The sequence below is a fragment of the Marmota monax genome, unplaced genomic scaffold, assembly GCF_021218885.2.
Source record: "Marmota monax isolate L192 unplaced genomic scaffold, Marmota_monax_Labrador192_F-V1.1 WCK01_AAM20220418_F8-fsc00066, whole genome shotgun sequence".
NCBI classification, from domain to species: domain Eukaryota; kingdom Metazoa; phylum Chordata; class Mammalia; order Rodentia; family Sciuridae; genus Marmota; species Marmota monax.
In genome coordinates, this window is record NW_026692805.1 from 7,395,642 (window position 1) to 7,415,635 (window position 19,994).

Here is a 19,994-nt window from a genome sequence, read left to right on the forward strand (position 1 = left end):
ACAAACAAATCTACAATTGTAACAGTAGATAGAAGTTATATCCTTATAATATAATTAAATGTAGTATCATTTTTAGAAAACCTTGGGCTGCCAATCTTTGTATCCAAGTATTTCAATAAAAATGTCATATTGAGCATATTTAGCTAATGCAGGTTGTCATTCATGTGCCTATACTGCCCTCCCTTCATGATTTAACAGAACCCTGATAATATTCAGTGGTGACAAAGACCCTGCCCTTAACTCAAGGGGGTTAAGCTCCACTAGTCTAAACCAACACTGGTATTTTACTCCCTTTGATTTAGAAGTGGGCAGAGAAATAATGCAATTTTGGCTAACAAAACACTAAGGGGCATCTGTTGGGAGGCTGTGGGAAAGGCTTTCTTGCATTCAAAAAGAGCCACAAAGAGGACAAAGGCCTTGTTCCCCATCCTATTTGAAAGATGCGATGGTTAGGGCTCTCATAATAAAAGACAAGCTGAAGCAGACAGTCAAGGTGGACTGGGGAGGGGCACCCTGGAAGGAAAATTCAGACCTTCCCTGAGGTTGCTGAGTTTTAAATATAGTCTTAGGAGGGCTTTCCCTCCCTCCAGACTTACTGTTGTACAAATAACAAGTATCAGGAACTAGCAAATTCAACTATACAAATCTTAAAAACATTTATTTTAAAGTAATAATGTAGTAACAATTCATTTAAAAATCTGAAATTTTGAGAAAACAGTGTTTCCTAAGTAGAATCTCCATGGTTTTTTTTAATTGTTTAAAATTATTTCCATTTCAATATTTATATGCTAATACTTACTATATAATAAAAATGAGAACCTTTGCAATACCAAAAAGTGGTGTATGAGGAAAACTGTCCTTTTTTGCTGGTTCATATTTGAATATTCCACCAAATTATTTTAGATGGTTTGTACTACATGAAACACAAACTGAGATAAAATATGTAAAATGCTTGGGATTTCTTTCAACTAATGTCATTAATCTAAATTGAAAACTGCTATTCTGATATTTAGGCAACAGACTTATTAATTATGTAAAATTATTGAAATATTTAAACAATAAAACATTTTCCCACTGAGTGCTCACATAGTTATTTTCTTTAAAAAGTTCATATGGGTATAAAACTAATTAATCAAGTAACCAAAAATGCTTATATTTAGTGTTAAAACTATTATAACATGTTCAACATCACTGAATATCATGGAATTATAAATCGAAACCATGAGTTGTCACCTCATACCTGGTTAGGACTACTGTTTTCAAACAGTCAAAAGATACAAAGTGTTAATGAGGACATGAAGAAAAGCCAACCCTTGCACTCTGCTGGTAGGAATGTAAATTACTACAGACACTGGGGCAAACAGCATGGATGCCTCAAAGGTAAAAACGGAACCACCATCTAATCCAGCAATTCCTCTTTATGGATATAACTAAAAGAAATAAAATTACCACATTAAAAGCATATTTGTCCTTAAATTTCATAAAAGAATTATTCATAATAGCCAGGATATAGAAACAATTTAAGGATTCATCAGCAGATAAATGGATAAAGAAAATCAGATGCACACACAGGAATATTATTCAACCTCAATAAAGAAGAAATCCTGTAATTTGTGACAAGGATGAACATAGAGAACATTATACTCAGTGAAATAAGCTACACACAGAAAGCAAATACCACATAGTCTAACTGATATTTAAAAGTGAAATAGAACTCATATTATCAGAGTAAAATGGCAGTTATCAGGAGCTGGCATGGAGGAAAATGTGAAGTACTGGTCAAAGGGCATGAACTTTTAGTTATAAGACCAATAAATTCTGTAGACCTGATATAAAGCATGGTGAGTACAGTAAATAATAAGGTATTACAGAGTTGAAACTCTTTCAAAGAATACATCTCAAATGTTCTCATTTCACATATACACAACGCTATCCATGTGAGGTAACAGATTTATTAATCATCTTGATTGTGGTAATGACTTCACATTGTATGCATATATCAAAACATCACATCGTACACGTTAAATATATACAGTTTTGCCAATTATGCCTCAATAATGGCTGGCAGATATTTAAAAAAAAAAAAAAAACTATTACAATGACAAGGAAAACACTGGGATTCCCCACTATGAAGGAGAGAGGAAAGGAGGGGGCGGGAAGACAAAAGAAAAGGGCAAGAGGAAGGGAAAGGATGGAAAATATCATGACTAAATAAGAATCCAAAACATTAAATCAACACTGGAGGAATCAGCTTACCAGTGAAGCAGCACTTCTCAAGTAGTGATATAACACTGTCTTGGTCCAGCTATTTCTGCCCTCACCTTTGGAGCTGGGGATGAAACCCAGAACCTTGCATGTGGTAATTATGCACTTTACCACCAAGCAGAATTTGCAGCCCTTGGAAGGAGTTATTTTTAGCAAATGGTAAACAATTCAGACTTCATGAATTGTTAGGTAGCTGTTTCACAAGGTAAACTAGCCAAACTTTAAAAATTTTAGCAATTAAAATAAGTCATTAACATTTATGAAGGGTGTTTTGGCTTGGATATGAGGTGTTCCCCAAAAGCTCACATGTGAGACAATGCAAGAAAGTTCAGAGAAGTGACTGGGTTGTAAGACTGTTAACCCAATCAGTGAATTAATCCCCCGATGAGATTAACTGAGTGGGAAGTAAAGGCAGGCGGGGTGTGGCTGGAGGACTGGGGCACTAGGGCCATGCCTTTGGGGTATATATTTATATCTGGCAAGTGGACACTCTGCTTCCTAACCATCATGTGAGCTGATACCCTTTGCCACACTCTTCTGCCATGATGTTCAGCTTCAACTTGAACCATGAAGAATGGAGTCTGCTATCTATGGATTAAGACCTCTGAAACCATGAGCCCTCAAAGAGACTTTTCCTCTTCTACAGTTGTTCCAGTTGGGTCCTTTTAGACACAGCAGCAAAAAAGGCTGACTAAGCCAAAGGTACAAGTGCCTAAACCTGACAAAAATAAACTAGATTCTAAAACAACACCATGGTATATACTCCTCTCATAAAGTGAAGTCAGGAATAATGAAAAGTTTTAATTTGCCTTTCAGATTCCTTGACTTACTGTCTAATGAAAAAGAAAAGAACCTTGAAATTGTCCTCACAAACTGCATTATTCACTGCCAAATATCTGGGCTGCTGCAACATTACCAGCTGCAGTACTTCAGAAAATCTCCTGCAAATATTCACAGCTACTCAGAAGGAATCTTTGAGTAGCACAAAAATATTCTGCATTTAGTTTTAGATGGATTCAGACATAGAACCTACTACTTGAAACTTTGTTTTAAGTATATTTTAAGTATATATGAGATAGGATGTTGCACCAAGGATACATGTACAAGGAGGCTTTTATGTTACCTGTTCTTGCTTCTCCAACCACTTGTCCACCATTGGGTGACTGGCACTGAGAGATGAGCGAGCATTGTCTCTCTGGAATTGGTTAGACCAGTTACTAGTATCCCGTGGGAGGCTTCTGTAGTTTTCATCTTTCTATTCAAAATGAAAAACAAAAAGGCATCTTGTGAAACACAAGACCAGAAGTAGTAGGAGAATGATTCCATATATTTAAAATATTTTTCCAAGTCTATACAAAGTAGCTGACTGAGAACATTACACCCACATTAGACCTCAAAAATGCTGTAATGTGCCGAGGTCAGGGAAGTCTAATCTCTCTCTCTCTCTCTCTCTCTCTCTCTCTCTCTCTCTCTCTCTCTCTCACACACACACACACACACACACACACAGAACACACAAAACACTTGTATACTTCATACTCCAACCCTACTCAATTTCCCCAAGGCTGAGCAAGTACATTTAAAAAGTTAAAAAAAAAAAATCTGTAAGCAAGACATTGATTATTTGTTAATCATGCCATGTTCCCTTTTTACTCTTCTTTCTAACATTATAATTATATCCTGGGGTATCTTCTACAATTTACCCCAAATGTTGAAAATAAGGAAGGCTAATAGATTTGCTACTTTTGGGATCCTTGTAGTTTTGTAACTACAAGTAAGAGATTTTATATTCTTAGGGCTATTGTGTTACCTATTTCAGAAACTGTCAGGATTAACTAAAATATTAAGATAAGGTCAAGGCTATCACAAACCTGACACTTCAACAGACACATAATCACTCATTCTGACATGGTTATGATAAGCTATATCTTAACAAAAATAAATATTTATTAACTAAGTTTTTAATATTCCTCAGAATAATCAAGTGCTACTGGATGACTCTTTCAAAGAGTAAATTATAAGAACTTGTTTTGACTTTTGAGCTTTAAAACTTAATTTTAATGTTCAGAAAAGAAATGACAAATTAAGAAGAAGTAGAGAAACTGAATTTTGAGTTCAATAACTAAATCCAAATTATCTTCTATAAGAACAAATTTAAAATGTTACCTTTTGTTTAACCCACCTAGTCAAAGTAACAGAAATATAATATTCTTCTTAATTTTGCTAAGAGCAGTCTGGCTATAAATATTATGTATGCAATTGATTCTTACTCTTCATTCCTTAAACTATATAAGCATCACATAGTATCAAATTTTTTAAGTGCAATAACAGGATTACATTGTATAGCTCTTAGCTGTAGACCAGGTTACTCTTTTCTCTTTATGAGTTCTACCAGAGAATAAAACAGGTATAAATGAATAGTCTTGGACCTCTGTCAACACTGTGACATATGAAAATAAAGAAACAAAAAATATACATTTACCAATATAAACTTTGATGTGAAACTTTTGGATTTTTTAAAGAATTAAACTGAAAAAGCTAAAATCATTTTTAGATTTTGATAGTCCAACATTTGCAGCAAGTAGTTTTTATTAGGAAAAAAATCTATAAAAAAGTTTACTTGGAAAAGTCAATCCGGTTTCTGGTCAGTGCAGCTTGTAATGGGACTGTAATGGGACATAAATACAATCACAAGAAAATGCTGATAAGCTTAAGTATGCTGGTCCAGGCTCAGGGATTAGAGCTGACCTTGCTTACAGGCATGGAAATGATAAGGAGAAAACATGCCCAAGTCTAAGGAAAGAAATGGAGCAAACAAAGAAACTGAGACTCACCACATGTCAAAATACTAAGAACCTTTCCTGAAAATGTGCGCTTCAGAATGAAGCAAAGGAAAAATTATTTTGCAGCATATTCCATAAATACACTGACAAGAACTTCAAACAAGCCACAAAGGATAGATAATCAGTGATAGAAACTTAAATGTCTACAAAGAACAATTGGAAATAGGGTGAAATACAATTTTTATGCAAGGGATATTAGAGTTTCCATTCACTAGAACCTTCTTTTATTCATTTCCCATTTATTTAAGAGGATTTAACACCAACTCCTTGCTTCGAAATTAAATCGTTAACAGAAGGTCTGAAAAACCTATCCTCTCTTTTCAGTAGGAAAGGTTTCAGAGAAACCAATAGTGCCAGGTGACAAGGGAAAGTTTGTCTTTTCAGAAATGTGCCTAGTAATGGAGTAGAATAAATAATAGAATTAGAAAAATCAACTTTTTAAAATTCCTAATGGAATAATTAATTCAATTAATAATTGTTAAATATTAGGTGAAAAGTTGATAGGGAATTGGATGTTTGCAGAGTGATAAAATATCACTTGAAAAGGAAGAATATATACCTTTAAAATAATAGATCTGGTTCTACTACCATCTCAATTTTTCCCCCCTTTGGAATCCTGTCTGCAGCTGGTACTCCTTTGCTCCTTCTGAGTCCCTATCACTGTTCTTATTCCTAAAAAGAGTCCTCAAGGTCTCTTTCTATGGACTGATCACTACTGTCTCCCTTGACAAGCTCAAAAAATGCATAATTTCAAAACCATCTATCCTGATAACACGGCACTGGTCACATATACTAAATATTTTCCTGAATTCTCAGTATAAATTTACAACTGGAAGCCTCAAAGAAACATCAAACACAACAGATCCAAAATGAAACTCACCTCCTAGGTCAACTCATGCACCCTTCCCAAACATACTCGGAATCAAACTCAACTCCTTCCTTTATAATCACCATAGTCCATAAATCTTGTGGATTCAATATTCTTTTTTTTAGATTTGACTTCTTGAACATAACTGTACTTCAGGATCAATGTGTCATTCATGGGAAAGGACAACAGTGACCTTCCGACAGGACGTGGTCTCTAGCCCTAAAAAATAATGTTCAAGGCTGCTTCCTGGCTGAGAATTTTTCTCAAATGTATGTTGGAACACATGGCCTTTGTGGCATGAATGCAGACAGAGGAACTTCAGATGACTGTGCTTACACTGCCACACTCTCTGCTGAGAGCCACAGCCGAAGCGGCCCCAGCAAACTTCCAGCTGCCAGCAAACTTCCAGCTGCCAACTGATTGGCTCCTCTGTGGTGATGCTCATTAGGCTGTTTCCCCACCCTTTCAGACCATGGAGCTGCTCATTGGGGGACTTTTTTTTGGCTCCGCCCATGCGACCCAGCCAATCAGCCTCAAGAGCAGGAGGAGGGGGAGAGGTTGAGAGGCTTGTGGGAAGCAGGTGGTGGCAGTTGGGCTCTGAGGGTTTTTCCTGAGGAGCTGTGTGGTGTGGTGTGTGTGCTCTAAAAATAAAGTTTGTTTCTTTTGACAAGTGGCTCCTGAATTGTGCCTAGCCAGACTGCAGCATTTGGTGGCTCATACGTGGCTCCTGAATTGTGCCCAGCCAGACTGTGGCACTCTCCTCTTCATCTGCACTCACCCTGTTTATGAGCCCAGACGTTCAACAGCATTTCTTCTACCCAAATAGTTCACATTCTTCAAACCCCAGTTCAAAGGCTACTTTCACTAAAGAGCATTCCCTGATTCTCAATAGAACTAATCATGTCATGCTTTTTGTTACCTCTATATTCTAATTTTACTTTAATTATAGTTCTAACTTATAATTTAGCTAATTTTTAAAATTGCTATTTCTACTATTACAGTGAAGGCTGGGCAGAGATCACCATTCACCTTTAAACCCAAGCATTTAACACAGCGGCCTACACCAACGAGACAGCTTCTTTAATATTTTTAAGGTTTCCTATTTTACATGTTTTCAGAAAATTGGAATTTTAAAAGAACACTCTCATAAATTGTTTCAAAAATTATTAAGGGAGTACTTTAAAGAGGTATCAATATAAACATCAATGAAAACTATTTCCACTGAAATGTAATGATTGTATTTTGAGATTTATACTAAAAAATGTGTACCATTGATGTAAGCGTATTTCAATTTAATGTCACACCTATAGTATACAATGTCTTTGGAAAACGTGATTATTTCTAATTGCATATGAAAAATAGTATTATTTCTCCATTTAAGCCCATTATGCCATGTAGTTCATATAGCAGGGAACCATAGAATAATCACAGTATAGAGATTATGGCTAAAGATTAAAAGACCTATCTTTTAAGTTTTTTATTTGTTTGTTTTTAGTTGTTGCTGGACCTTTATTTTACTTATTTATATGCGGTACAGAGAAAAGAACCCAGGGCCTCACACATGCTAGGCAAGTGCTCTACCATGAGCCACAACCCCAGCCAGGACCTGTCTTTTTTCACTACACTTGAAAAATTATTTAATTTTATACTTATATATCAACTTTGAAGAGTTAGTGGATAAGAAAAGTAAAGCTGACATTAACTCCTCATAATAAAAGTTTTTATAATTTTTATAATGGGGAAGTCATTAATGAATCCATATACTAATTCATGTGTACTAAAAATTCAGTAAATTACAGTAATCTTAAATCATTATAAATTAAGTAAAAATTTTTGAATCTATATTTTTAACAACCAAGCAACATATATATTATATTGTTGATAGCATCATTCAGGTCCTACTAGCATTTTAGCCATGTTCTCCCACAGAGTCTTGCCTAAAGTTTCAGTCAAGAGCCAACAAAAAATGAAGACCTGAAAAGCTATTATTCTGTATTTATGATGGGAATGGATAAACAAACATCATTTAATGCAATTTCTTTCTTGGGGGGCAGGGGTGAGGGGGTACATAACCAGCGACTGAACTCAGAGGCACTCTCATTCACTGAGCCACATCCCCAGCCCTATTTTGCATTTTATTTAGAGACAAGGTCTCCCTGAGTTGCTCAGCACCTCACTTTTGCTGAGGATGGCTTTGAACTAGAAATCCTCCTGCTTCAGCCTCCCAAGCCCAGGGGATTACAGACATGTGCCACCACGCCTAGCTTTTTAATGCAATTTATCACAATATATACATAGATATCTACTACTTTGCCATTGAAATGTATATAGTAGACTATTTTCAATTTGAAATTATTGCAGAGAAAATTTTAAAAATGGGTAGTGTGAATTATATCTATGCAAGACTACCTGCAAACTCATTTATGAATCACACTATAAAAATGTCAAAAATGTGAAATCAAACCAACATCAGTCCTCTATTTAATACCTGAAAAGAAGACCAAGCTACCAATTTTTGTTATTCCTGTTCAGATTTTGCAACATGATACAGCAATACTTATAATAAACTGGAGAATGTATTTTAAATCAATTTCATAACTTGAATAAATTAATGTCTCCTTTCTGTATACTAGTAAACATCAAAGCAAAAACAGAAATCTTTAGACTTAAAAAAAAACCCTATCTGTAATATCAATGTGAAAAACACTAATGATTAAAATTGCTAATGACAAGACATAATTTATTCCACTAAAGTCTGTACTTTAAAGATTTTATAAGAAAAATAACTATAAGGAATTACTCTTCTTGTTTATTTTTATTTTTTAAATTATGTTAATCTTCCATTTAAGAGACTGCCCCAAGCATCCAGCTTTGTGCTGGATAGGGGAAGACTTTCCCTCTTGCCAGAAAAAAACAGATGTTCCTGCTGTGATCAGGGATTTTCCTTATCATCTAAAATGTACTGCCACATCATCAGGTGTCAAAAAGCCAGCAAGCTGGGAAATGCATATTAATTTGTTGCTCCCTGGTAGCAGTATCCTGGTTATGGAGTAAATCTGGTCCAGGATACTGAAAGTAAGTGTGCTTTCTCCCCCACACTTATCCCCAAGCCAATTACAATTCAATAAAAAGAAATCACATAGAACCCGACCAATGCCTTGAGATAGAAGCTTATTCCTGGCATGCTCAGCTGAGACTTCAAGGCTTTATCTCCCAGAAACAGCTATTTAGCTGATGGTCAGATTTCTTGGCAAGCCTACATGCCTATGTTGCAAAATCAGAACTATTTCATGATTTTTGAAGAAGTAATGGACATTTCTTTCTTACTATGTAGGAAACCCAACTACATTTCCACTTTGCTTCAGTGCAAAAATTCCAGACAGCTTTCTAAAAATCATGAGGAATCACACCATATTTTCAAACACAAAACATTCAATGCATATAAATTTCACTTTTGCACCCTCTGTGCATCATATGGTTTCAAATATTCCCATGTGATGTTAAGATTTTAAATTTAAAACATGTTTTCAATGCTGCAATTGTGGTAAAAGAGAATTCAATTTTCCACTTTATCATTTCTTCAGGAAATGATACACAAAGAACAAAGGAAACTATTTTCAGGATATGTAACCTGAAATTATGAGACTGAAGTAAAATTAGTAATCATGGCTTTGGATAGTTTTTTTTCCCTAAAAAATTGCATAAGGCTTGCTAAAAATCATCAGTAATAACACTGTTGATTCAATGTAGCAGACTCTTTCCTCTCTTCCTGGCCAGAGTTTATCTTTTGTGCCTCCTGATAGGTACTCCAGAGTACAACCTAGTAAGCAACACTAGGGATAAAGCATATAAGAAGACAACTATAAAGTGTTCTGTAAATAAAATTGTTTCTGACTTTCAAGTCATCCTCAAAAACAATGAGAGAAAGATGGGGGAGTAGAGAGAGGAGAAGGCAAAAAGTTCTGTAGCCAATGACATAATTTTTGGCGGGGCGGGGGGTTACTGGGCACTGAAACCACATGGCTTTATCACTATGTCCCCACTCCTTTAAATTTTTATTTTGTGACAGGGTCTCACTAGATTGCTTAGGCTGGCCTTGAATTTGTGGTCCTCCTGCCTTGGCCTCCCAGCAACTCACGCATGCCAGGCGAGCACGTTACTGCTTGAGCCACATCCCCAGCCCCACAAGACATTTTTTTAAGATTTTTTAAGATGAACAAAATACCTTTACTTTATTTTTTATATTCATTTTTTTTTACGTGGTGCTGAGGAACAAACCCAGTGCTTCACATGTGCGAGGCAAGCACTCTACCACTGAGCTATAATCCCAGCTCCCCCCTCCACAAGACATTTTTTAAAACATAGAAACAAAGAATTTTCTTCCAAACACAGCATAGGTTTAGATTATATTCACAATGCTTTGGGACAAGAACTGTTTCAGATTTCAGATTGTTTTTCAGATTTGGAAATATTTGCATATACAGAAGGAGATATATCTTGGGTATCAGACACATATCTAAAAACAAAATTCATTAATATATACCATTTACAAGTAGCATGAAGGTAATTTTGTAGAATATTTAAGCGTGCACAAAAACAAATTTCATGGTGTGGAATTTATCAACTGTTACATTGGGTTGATGCTCGAAAAAGTTTTAGGTTTTGGAGTATTTCAGATTTTGAATTTTCAGATTAGGGATGCTTGACCTGTATTCATCATCACTTATGATAGATACATGGCTATTTTGAAGCATGCTAGTACCCCCTCATCTGTAGCTTGGCTTTCTGAGGTCTTAGCTACCAGTCAACCATGGTTGAAAATTGTGAAATGGAAAAATACAGGAAAAATTAATAAGTTTTGAACTGCACAACATTCTTAGAAACGTGATGAAACGGTGCCCTCTCAACTCTCTTGCTCTTTCTAACCAGAAGTGGATCAAACATTTGTGTAGAGTATCCATGCCCATTACTCAGTAGTCATCATAATTATCAAATCAACAGCAGCAGTATCACAGTGCTTATATTCAGGTAATTCTTATTTTACTTAATTTGGCCCCAAAATGCCAAAGTAGCAATATGCAAAGAAAAGCTTTGAAGTGCTCATCTTATATATTAAAAAAAGTATAAGTTCTCAACATACTAAGAAAGAAAATTGTATGCTGAGGTTGTTTTGTTCTTGCACTTGAAACTCCAAAAGTTATAGTATGCTAAGTGCTTAGTTAAGATAGAAAAAAAAAAAAACATTAAATTTAAAGGTTCACTACTATATAAAATTTTAGGCTTTCACTGGGAGTCTTGAAGTGTACTCCTGTGGATAAGGGGAATCTATAATGAACCCCCCAAAAAAGCATTATTTGACATCCCTAGTTGCTAATATACTATGTGAAATGCCTAATGTTGTTGATCTGCGGTCAGTTTTTTTCTCCATTATCTGCAATCCCTTAAACAATATCCAGCACATCAATGAGAATAAACATTAGTACATAAGTGCATCCTACTTTCCTTTTTGATAACAGGTTGCCCTCCTATTCTTAATAACTACTAATGATAGTCAGGGAAGAAAGAAAGGAAATAATAGTGTTTATAAAACTTGTGCCAACGAAACCATGATGAGACAAACAGGAAGCCCAGACACCCACACATTTTTGTTAAAATGACAAAATTGTAAATGATAGATACTTACTCTGCTGAACTTCAGTAGAGTGTGCAACAAGAGACAATACTGGCTTTAACTTTCCAAAAATTTTAAACACGAAATGGTCAAACTTCAGAAATTCTGAAGGTAAACCTTTGTCAAATGCTCAAATTTTAAGTAATAAATATCTTATTTTTAAATGTCTGTTTTAACTTTTTAACTGAACTTACATTTTAAATAAGAATTAGTAACAAAAACTGAAATTAATTTATCCAAGTAAACTAATTACCTAAGCAAATTAAAATGTAAAAAAATAAAACCTCTCAGCTTATATACATCGAATTTTATTATTTTTCCTTTAAAATTTTAAAGATATCATCCATAGTTGTTAAAACTCATTCTGGCCAGAAAATTCTGACTTATTGGCTCCCTACATGTGATATGACACATGCTCAATAACTTACAGATTACACTGTTAATCTGAGAAACTCACAAATGACATATGTACACAAACAAAAATTTATGTACAAAAATGGAAGTACATGTTTGAGAATTACATTGAAGTATGCAGACAAGTTTCCAGACACACAGTAAACTCTTCAGGTTAATACACTAACAAAACCAGACACATTTTAGCTTTAACTTACAACGTACAATTGGCCAGCAGCTTGTTAAGGTTGCCAGACCACTTAAGAAAAATAACACTAAAAAGATGGATCTGCATCAGGCTATCCGTATAAAGAGATCGAGTGTGCTAAAAGGGTGGTCAAAATCTCTCGTGGAGATTCAAGTCAAATAAACATAAAAAGGAGACAACACTCTCTAAAGCTTCTAGGTCTGCTCATAGAGCAGAAAAATGTGAGAGAAGAGAAAGAACAGCAAAAGACCCTACTTTTTCTAGGGTGCTGTTTTTCTCAAATGCTTTCTCTGCATTAATTTATATAATCATATGATTATTTTCTTTAAGTCTATTAATGTGATGATTTTCATATGTTGAACTAACTTTGCATCCCTGGGGGTGAACCCCACTTGATCATGGTGCACTATATTTAAATATGTTTTTGTATGCAATTTGCCAAAATTTTGTCGATAATTTTTGCATCCATGTTCATCAGGGATATTGGTCTGAAACTTTCTTTCTTTGAGGTGTCTCTGTCTGGTTTTGGTATCAGGATGACACCAGAGTCATAGCATGAGTTTGGAAGGGGTCTCTCCATTTTTATTTCATGGAATAATTTGAGGAGGAGTATTGGTATTAATTCTTCTTTGTAGGTCTTGCAGAACTCAGCTGAGAATCCATGTGGTCCTGGGCTTTTCTGGGTTGGTAGGTTTTGATGGCTTCTTCTATTTCTTTGATGGAAATTGATCTGTTTAAATTGTGTATGTACTCCTGGTTCAGTTTGGGTACATCACATGCCTCTAGAAATTCGTTGGTGTTCTTTTTCAAAGAACCAGCTTTTTGTTTGTCAGTTTTTAAAATTGTTTCCTTTGTTCCGATTTCGATGGTTGTAGCCCTGACTTTAATTATTTCCCATCTTCTACTATTTTGGTGTTGATTTGTTCTTCTTTTTCTAGGGCTTTGAGACGTAATGTTAGCTCATTTATTTGTTAACTTATTCTTCTTTTAATGTATGAGCTTAATGCAATGAACTTTACTCTTGGCACTGCCTTCATAGTGTCCCAGAGATTTTGATATGTTATACTGGAGTTCTCATTTACCTCTAAGAATTTTTTATCTCTTCCCTGATGTCTTCTGTTATCCATGCATCATTCAATAGCATATTATGTAGACTCCAGGTACTGCAGTAGCTTCTATTTTTTTTATTTTATCATTGATTTCTAATTTCATTCCATTATGGTCAGATAGAATGCAAGGTAGTGTCTCTATTTTTGTTGTATTTGCTAAGACTTGCTTTGTGGCATAACATATGGTCTATTTTGAAGAAGGATCTAGATGCTGCTGAGAAAAAAATGTATTCGGTCATTGATGGACAGAATATTCAGGCTACTTGCTTGAACAATTTTCCTAATCTACTTCAAGAACTCAGAATACAATGAAAAATTTTAGATACAGAGCCTCCCCCCCCAGTACAGGGGGTCAAGTCTGGGCCTTGTACATAATAGGTACATCCTCTACCTCCGAGCTATGCACCCAAGCCCTAGATGAAGTATCCTGAATCTGGAATAAAGAAGGCAAAGAACATCTAGCTTAACCTGTTGCTGTCTGAAAGAGGAAACAGGAATCCAATGAAGACCAGATGCTCTGCACAGATCAGCATGGATGTGCCTACCCATCTCAATGCCCAATTGCTAGTCAATTCCTGAGTAAGGAGATATGCCACCTCTTCCCTCTCAAGGGTAATGATAGTAATTTCTGGTATCCATCCATTTGTAGAGATTGAGCCCTCCCACAGAAAGTATCTCCTGAATTCTTTTATATAAAGTAAGGCACAGCAACTGAATAATCTTCAATCACAAATTATATTTTTAGTACAGATGTTGGCTTACTGAAAATACTACATAATCTTAAGAAAAAAATCATTAAAAGGAGCTGGGGTTGTGGCTCAATGGTAGAGCAGTTGCCTTGCCTGTGTGAGATACTGGGTTTGATCCTCAACACCATATAAAAAAAATAAAGATACTGTGTCCATCTACAACTATTTTATATATATATATATATATATATATATATATATATATATATATATATATATATATAAAGTAAAGGGTCTGCTTTAAAATTCTGGTAAATTACAATGATATTTTTCCAGGTATAACTGGAAAACTGCATGTTTTCTTCTATGAAAACATGCAGAAGTAGGTGAGAAGGAGAGAAATTTAATTCTTTTCCAAACTCCACAAAAATGTTTTCTCCCCATGGATTTTGAGGAACCAAAGAACGTGACCAACAAGGTAACAGGGACAATGGAAGCTTTCATTTTATTTCTTGCATGGTCCTTCATAAAAACCAACATGGCTATTCAATTTTCCTAGAGCCAAAAGCATTCCATAATCAGCCAATGTCAGGAATAGAGAGAAAGAGGTCCTCCATTTTGACCTATACTCCTTTAGCTACATTTAGAATGAAAACACACACACATACACACAAAACATATTTCAGGTAGGATTAAATTTTGGAAAGCCTGATCTCTCATTTATCTTTCTTAATCCTCCATTTTTAATTTTTTTAATTTGACTTTTTCTTTTCTTTTCTTTCTTTTTTTTTTTTTTGAGATGAGGTCTCACTATGTTGCTCAGGCCAGTCTCAAACTCATGGGCTCAAGGGATTCTCTGGCTTAATTAAGCCTCCCAAGCATCTGACTACAGGCAGAAGTCACCTCAACTGGCATCATTTTTATCGCCCTGTGGTGCTAGAAATTGAACCTAGGACCTTAAGAGGCTAGGCAAGTGCTCTACTACTGAGTTCATTTCCAGTACCTGACTCAATTTCTTAAAGCACAGAAAACATGAAGAGTACCATTTGACTAATAATGCTTGACTCTGAAAACCAAAATGAAATCTGAAACAATTTAAAATCATTTTAGAAATAATTTCTGACCTTGAAATATACACACATTTCATTTTCTTTCAAAAACACATAACCCTGTTGATCTCAAAACTAAAATTATAAGTAACAACAGCATTTGCACCAAGACTGCTTTGCACAACACCGAGGGAAGAAGAGATTCTAGGGAATGAGGGAGAGAAAGTAAAATAGCCATCTTCTTATTCCATGATTCTTACAGTCTTATGCCTTATCTAAATGTGCATCACTGTTATGTTTTGGATCTGGAAGGTCCCCCCAAAAGCTAGTGTGCTGAAAGTTTAGTTCCCAATGTAACAAGGATCAGTGGTAAAGGTTTTAGGAGTAATAAGGGCTATGAATTCATCTGTGAATTAATCCATTGATAGCTGAATGAACTACTGAGAGCAGGTGGAAACTGCAGGAAGTCAGGGCATGTTTGGAGGAAGGAGGTCACTGGGGGTGTGCGCTTGTACACTACATCTTGTCTCTGGCCCATTCATAACATTCTCTCTACCTCTATCTTCCCCACTGCCATGATGTCCTGCTTCACTTTAGACCCAGAGCAATGGAGCTGGCTGACCAAGAACTAAGACCTCCAAAACTATATGCCAAAACAAACCTTTCCTCCTCTTGTTGTTCTTGGCATGTATTTTGGCCATAATGGTGAAAAGCTGACTAACACAATCATAAGTCTTTTATATTTATCTACCTATTTTTCAACTAAATCTGAAAAAGAATGTATCTCTATATACATATGTAGGTAAGTGTGTATGTATAAATATTTTTCAAGAAGTTACTAAAATTTCTAAATCAAAATATCTGCATCATATATGTAACTTGTCAGATAATATAAAATATTCGCACTTTCTTCTTAATATTTTCAAGCTTACCATGCCAAGACTTCAGTGAATCAGATGGATTCACAGAACTATTAGGAATTTCTATGGAAATTCCTAAACTCAATATAAGGTACAAAGATAAGATATCTTTCCCCATAATTGCAAAACTCCTCCTCAGGTAAACCATCTCTGTGGATATATTTTGGAAATTGCCTGTTGAACAAGAATAATGACTTTTCTAGAGAATTGCAACTCTCCTTAGGAAGTATCTAGTGTAAAGAAACAGAAAGCACAAAACTTCTAAAGAATTATGACCCCTGGGAGTGCAGGGTATAACTCAGTTGTAAAATGCACACCTGGCATGCAAAGGCCCTGGGCTCAAAAGGGCTCTGGACTCTCAGCACAAAAAAAAAAAAAAAAAAAAAAAAAAACCACCTCTCACCTCTCCCATTCCATCAGGAGACAAAGCATCAAAGCATGTTTTCTGAGCAGGATATTCTAGGAAATTATTTTTGCCCTAAATTATAACTAAAAATTAGAATTTTAGAAAATGTGTGTCAGAGAAATTTTTAGTAAATCCTGTTGAAACCCTGCCCTCTCTGGAAAGCTTAATCTGATTAAAGAAGAAACATAACAGCTGCAGCATCAGGATGACCCACGAAAAACTGAAAGCCAGGAGAATGCAGCATGTCTGAAACCAGTGGGCAAGGGCTGAGCATGGAGCTCAGTGGTAGAGCACTTGCTTAGCACGCACAAGGCTCTGGGTTCCAGGTCCAACACAGCTAGCTACATAGAAAACAAACCAACTGACCATTTCTTAGATTCAGTCTTATAACAGGAAAGGTACCAACCACAAATCAATAATTAATAAATCAGCTGAAAAACATATCTCATTTCCAAAGAAGAAAATACACATATAAGGGAGTGATGAGGTGTGTTAGAAGGCTTGCAGAGGCCAGCAGCTGAATCCTGGTTCCGGACATTCCAATTACCTGTGTATTAGAATCTCTGATTATCAGCACAAAATGGAAGTGATACAAATTAGTGTATAATATTAGAGTCTTAAACAACTTAATTTAGAAGAAAAAGTTTACAGAAAAAATTGCAAAGATTGTACAGAGAGCTCCTGTAAACTCTTTATCCAACTTCCTTTCATAACCCACGGGTTATTTCTAAAAAGAAATTAACATTGGTACAATACTTTTTCCTCATATCATTCTCTAATGCTCTTGTCTTATACCAGAAGCCAATCCCAGATTCCAAACTGCATTTAGTCATCAAGTTCTCCTAGCCCTTCTCTGGCCTTAATCAGCTTCTCAGTTTTCCCTTGTCTTTCTATGACCATAAATGACACTCTCAGAGAAAACTAGTCAGGTATTAGGATGCTCCTCCATTTTCATCTGTCTGATAATTCCTCAAGATTAAATTATGTTGTGGGGTTTGGAGGGAGGGGGGACACTGAGGTGAAGTGCCCAGGTCATCACCTCCTACCAGGGGGACCTGATACCAACAGAACTCCTCACTGGTGATATTGTGTTGTTCATCTGGTCATGGTGATCCTACCGTTCTTCTCCAGGACCAAGTCAGTATTTTTTACTTTGCATTTTCTATTCTTAGGAAATGAATCTAGTAAGCAAAGCCAATCCTAAAGCAGAGAACAAAGCTCCAGCTTCTGGAGGCTGAAGTGTTGCACATATTACCTGAAATTTTTTTCTATAAAGAAATGTGTCCCTTCACCCCATTGATTTTCTAATCAAACATCAGCTCTTGGATATTTACTTTAATCCTTGGGTTATAATTCAATACTATCACTAGTTTATTTCTAAGTTGTTGTTAGCATCATGCATAGATTATCAAGAAGTTGTCTGAACATGTCATTTCTCAATAATGATAAAATTACAATAATATAAATTCCAAGGACCAGAGAAAACAGACACAGAACAAGGAGTGAAAATGAACAGATCAGTTAATACAATCATATTATTAGTATTGATATTAATGAAATTCACATATTTCTATTTAAGAATAAGATTTCAAAATATAACACAGACTTGCAAATGTTTTCAAAACATGTCAGATTTAAAAATAAATAAATGTTCACTGCTGTTATATTCATATTTTTAAGTTTCTTAACAGAAGTTTTAGGAGTTTTAAAGCATGACAAGGTATTTATGAATTTTTTATTTTAAAATATTCAACCAAATAGACATTTGGCCATATACAAACTTCGTAAATATATTGAGTGGTAACATAATTTATCTATTTATTTTAGTGTTATGAATCATACCCAGGGACTCACACATACTAGGCAAGTGCTTTACTACTAACATAAACCCCCAGCTCCAAGAACACAAAACGTAAAAGTAGACAATCTGGGTTCATATTATAACTTTTATCATATAACGACTGGACTATTAGGTGAGTTATTTAAATTCCCTAAGGTTCTAACCAATGAACAATAAAACAGGAATATCAACAGTACCTATGCTTTTGGAGAGTGGCTAAATGAAATATAATATGTAACATACTTGCTGGAAATAGCAAGTACTCAAGACCATGTGGCTAACATTCCATGAAAATATCAAAGCCTCAAAAGCAGATGTGCTTTGGAGATAGGAGAGATGCTGCTATGACTTGAATTTGGCACTATACCTCAGCTGAGGTCCATGTACTTCTAAAAGGTTGGTCCCCAGGGTAACACTGTTTGGAGGTTCTGTGTACTTCAAAGAGATGGGACCTAATGGGAAGTCCTGAGGTCTTTGGGACCCTGGACCCTTCTTGTCTCCCCACTTCCAAGCACATGGTTATGTGGTTTGCTCCACCACATCCTCCTCCACAATATACTATCCTCACTAGACACTCAAAGCAATGGGGCCACCTGAACTTGGACTATCAACTTCAGAACCATAGCCACGTAAATCTTAGTTCTTTCTTTTTGTGGTACTGGGGATTGAATCCAGGGCCTTGAGCAAGCAAGGCAAGTGTGCCACTACTGAGCTACATCTTGATCCCAATATCAGCGCTTTAGTAACTGCCTAAAGTATTTCATTTGAGTAATATAATGCTAACTAGTATAAATGGAAAACATTTGCAACCTCCAACTTGCAAAAAAACATTGATTGGAATGTATTCCTCCAAAGGAAGTTCAGGCACTGGGAATACATGCAAATTAAAATTAAGGACACTCAAAACTGGAACAGCTATGATGGAAACACCAGGTGCTTCAGTATCAAGCAATACCATCTGATACTTTTCTTGTTCATGGCAGGAACTTAAGTGTCTAGATCTCACTTCAAGATTCAGAATGGAACTGATTATAAGCTAAATTATCAAAAATTAAAAAGAGAAATAAATTCTTAAAGGTGAAATAAGGCCAAAGTATTTTTTTAAGTGTGTAAAACCATGTGAATTTTTGATCAAAATAGTCAATGCTATGTCCTTGTCCTCACCTTTAAGAAAAACAGGTATAGCATATTCAATTTCCTTTTGTAACTTTGAGGAGGCTCAATAAAGATTCTGACTTTATTTTGGATTTATATTCCTGGGATGACGTGTAAACTCTAAAGATATCACATCCAGGTTTCAAATAAAATGTTTCTCAATAGAATGTTAGGATTTTAAAACTTTGAACACAAATTATAATATTTAAAGCACATGAAGGCAGGTTATATTCCTAAATGTGACACAAAAATAGATGAGACTAGGTTATTAACAAATCAGGCTAGGTGAGCCTGGCACTTGAAGTAGGCCTATTGTTATAATGATTATAACCACCACTGACTGAAAGTCCAAAAACTCACTGTGTTCAATTTAAAGTCTTTTAAATATGCAAAGCAGAAGGATAAAATTTATAGTTTTAGAGACCTCTAACAGGAAATACAAATGTTACAGCAGAGTAGTCTAAGATCTAGGTCTCAGCTGGATCTCCCTTTAAGCTAATGCCGCAGAAAATTAAACACAGCTATAGGTCTGTCACAGAGGGAACATGTGGTTTTAAAGAACTATCTCAGCTCATCCT

General features: G+C 35.5%; 1 protein-coding gene across 24 annotated transcripts in view; it reads right to left on the reverse strand.

The window, feature by feature from the left end:
* The window catches only part of Pard3 (par-3 family cell polarity regulator), a 667,456-nt gene that overhangs the window by 327,645 nt on the left and 319,817 nt on the right, over positions 1-19,994 (reverse strand). For all 24 annotated transcript variants that reach the window (XM_058580585.1, XM_046448315.2, XM_046448314.2 and 21 more), the window contains one exon: positions 3,389-3,520. In XM_058580585.1, coding sequence (XP_058436568.1) covers positions 3,389-3,520 — 132 coding nt within the window. The remainder of the gene's footprint in view (positions 1-3,388; positions 3,521-19,994) is intronic.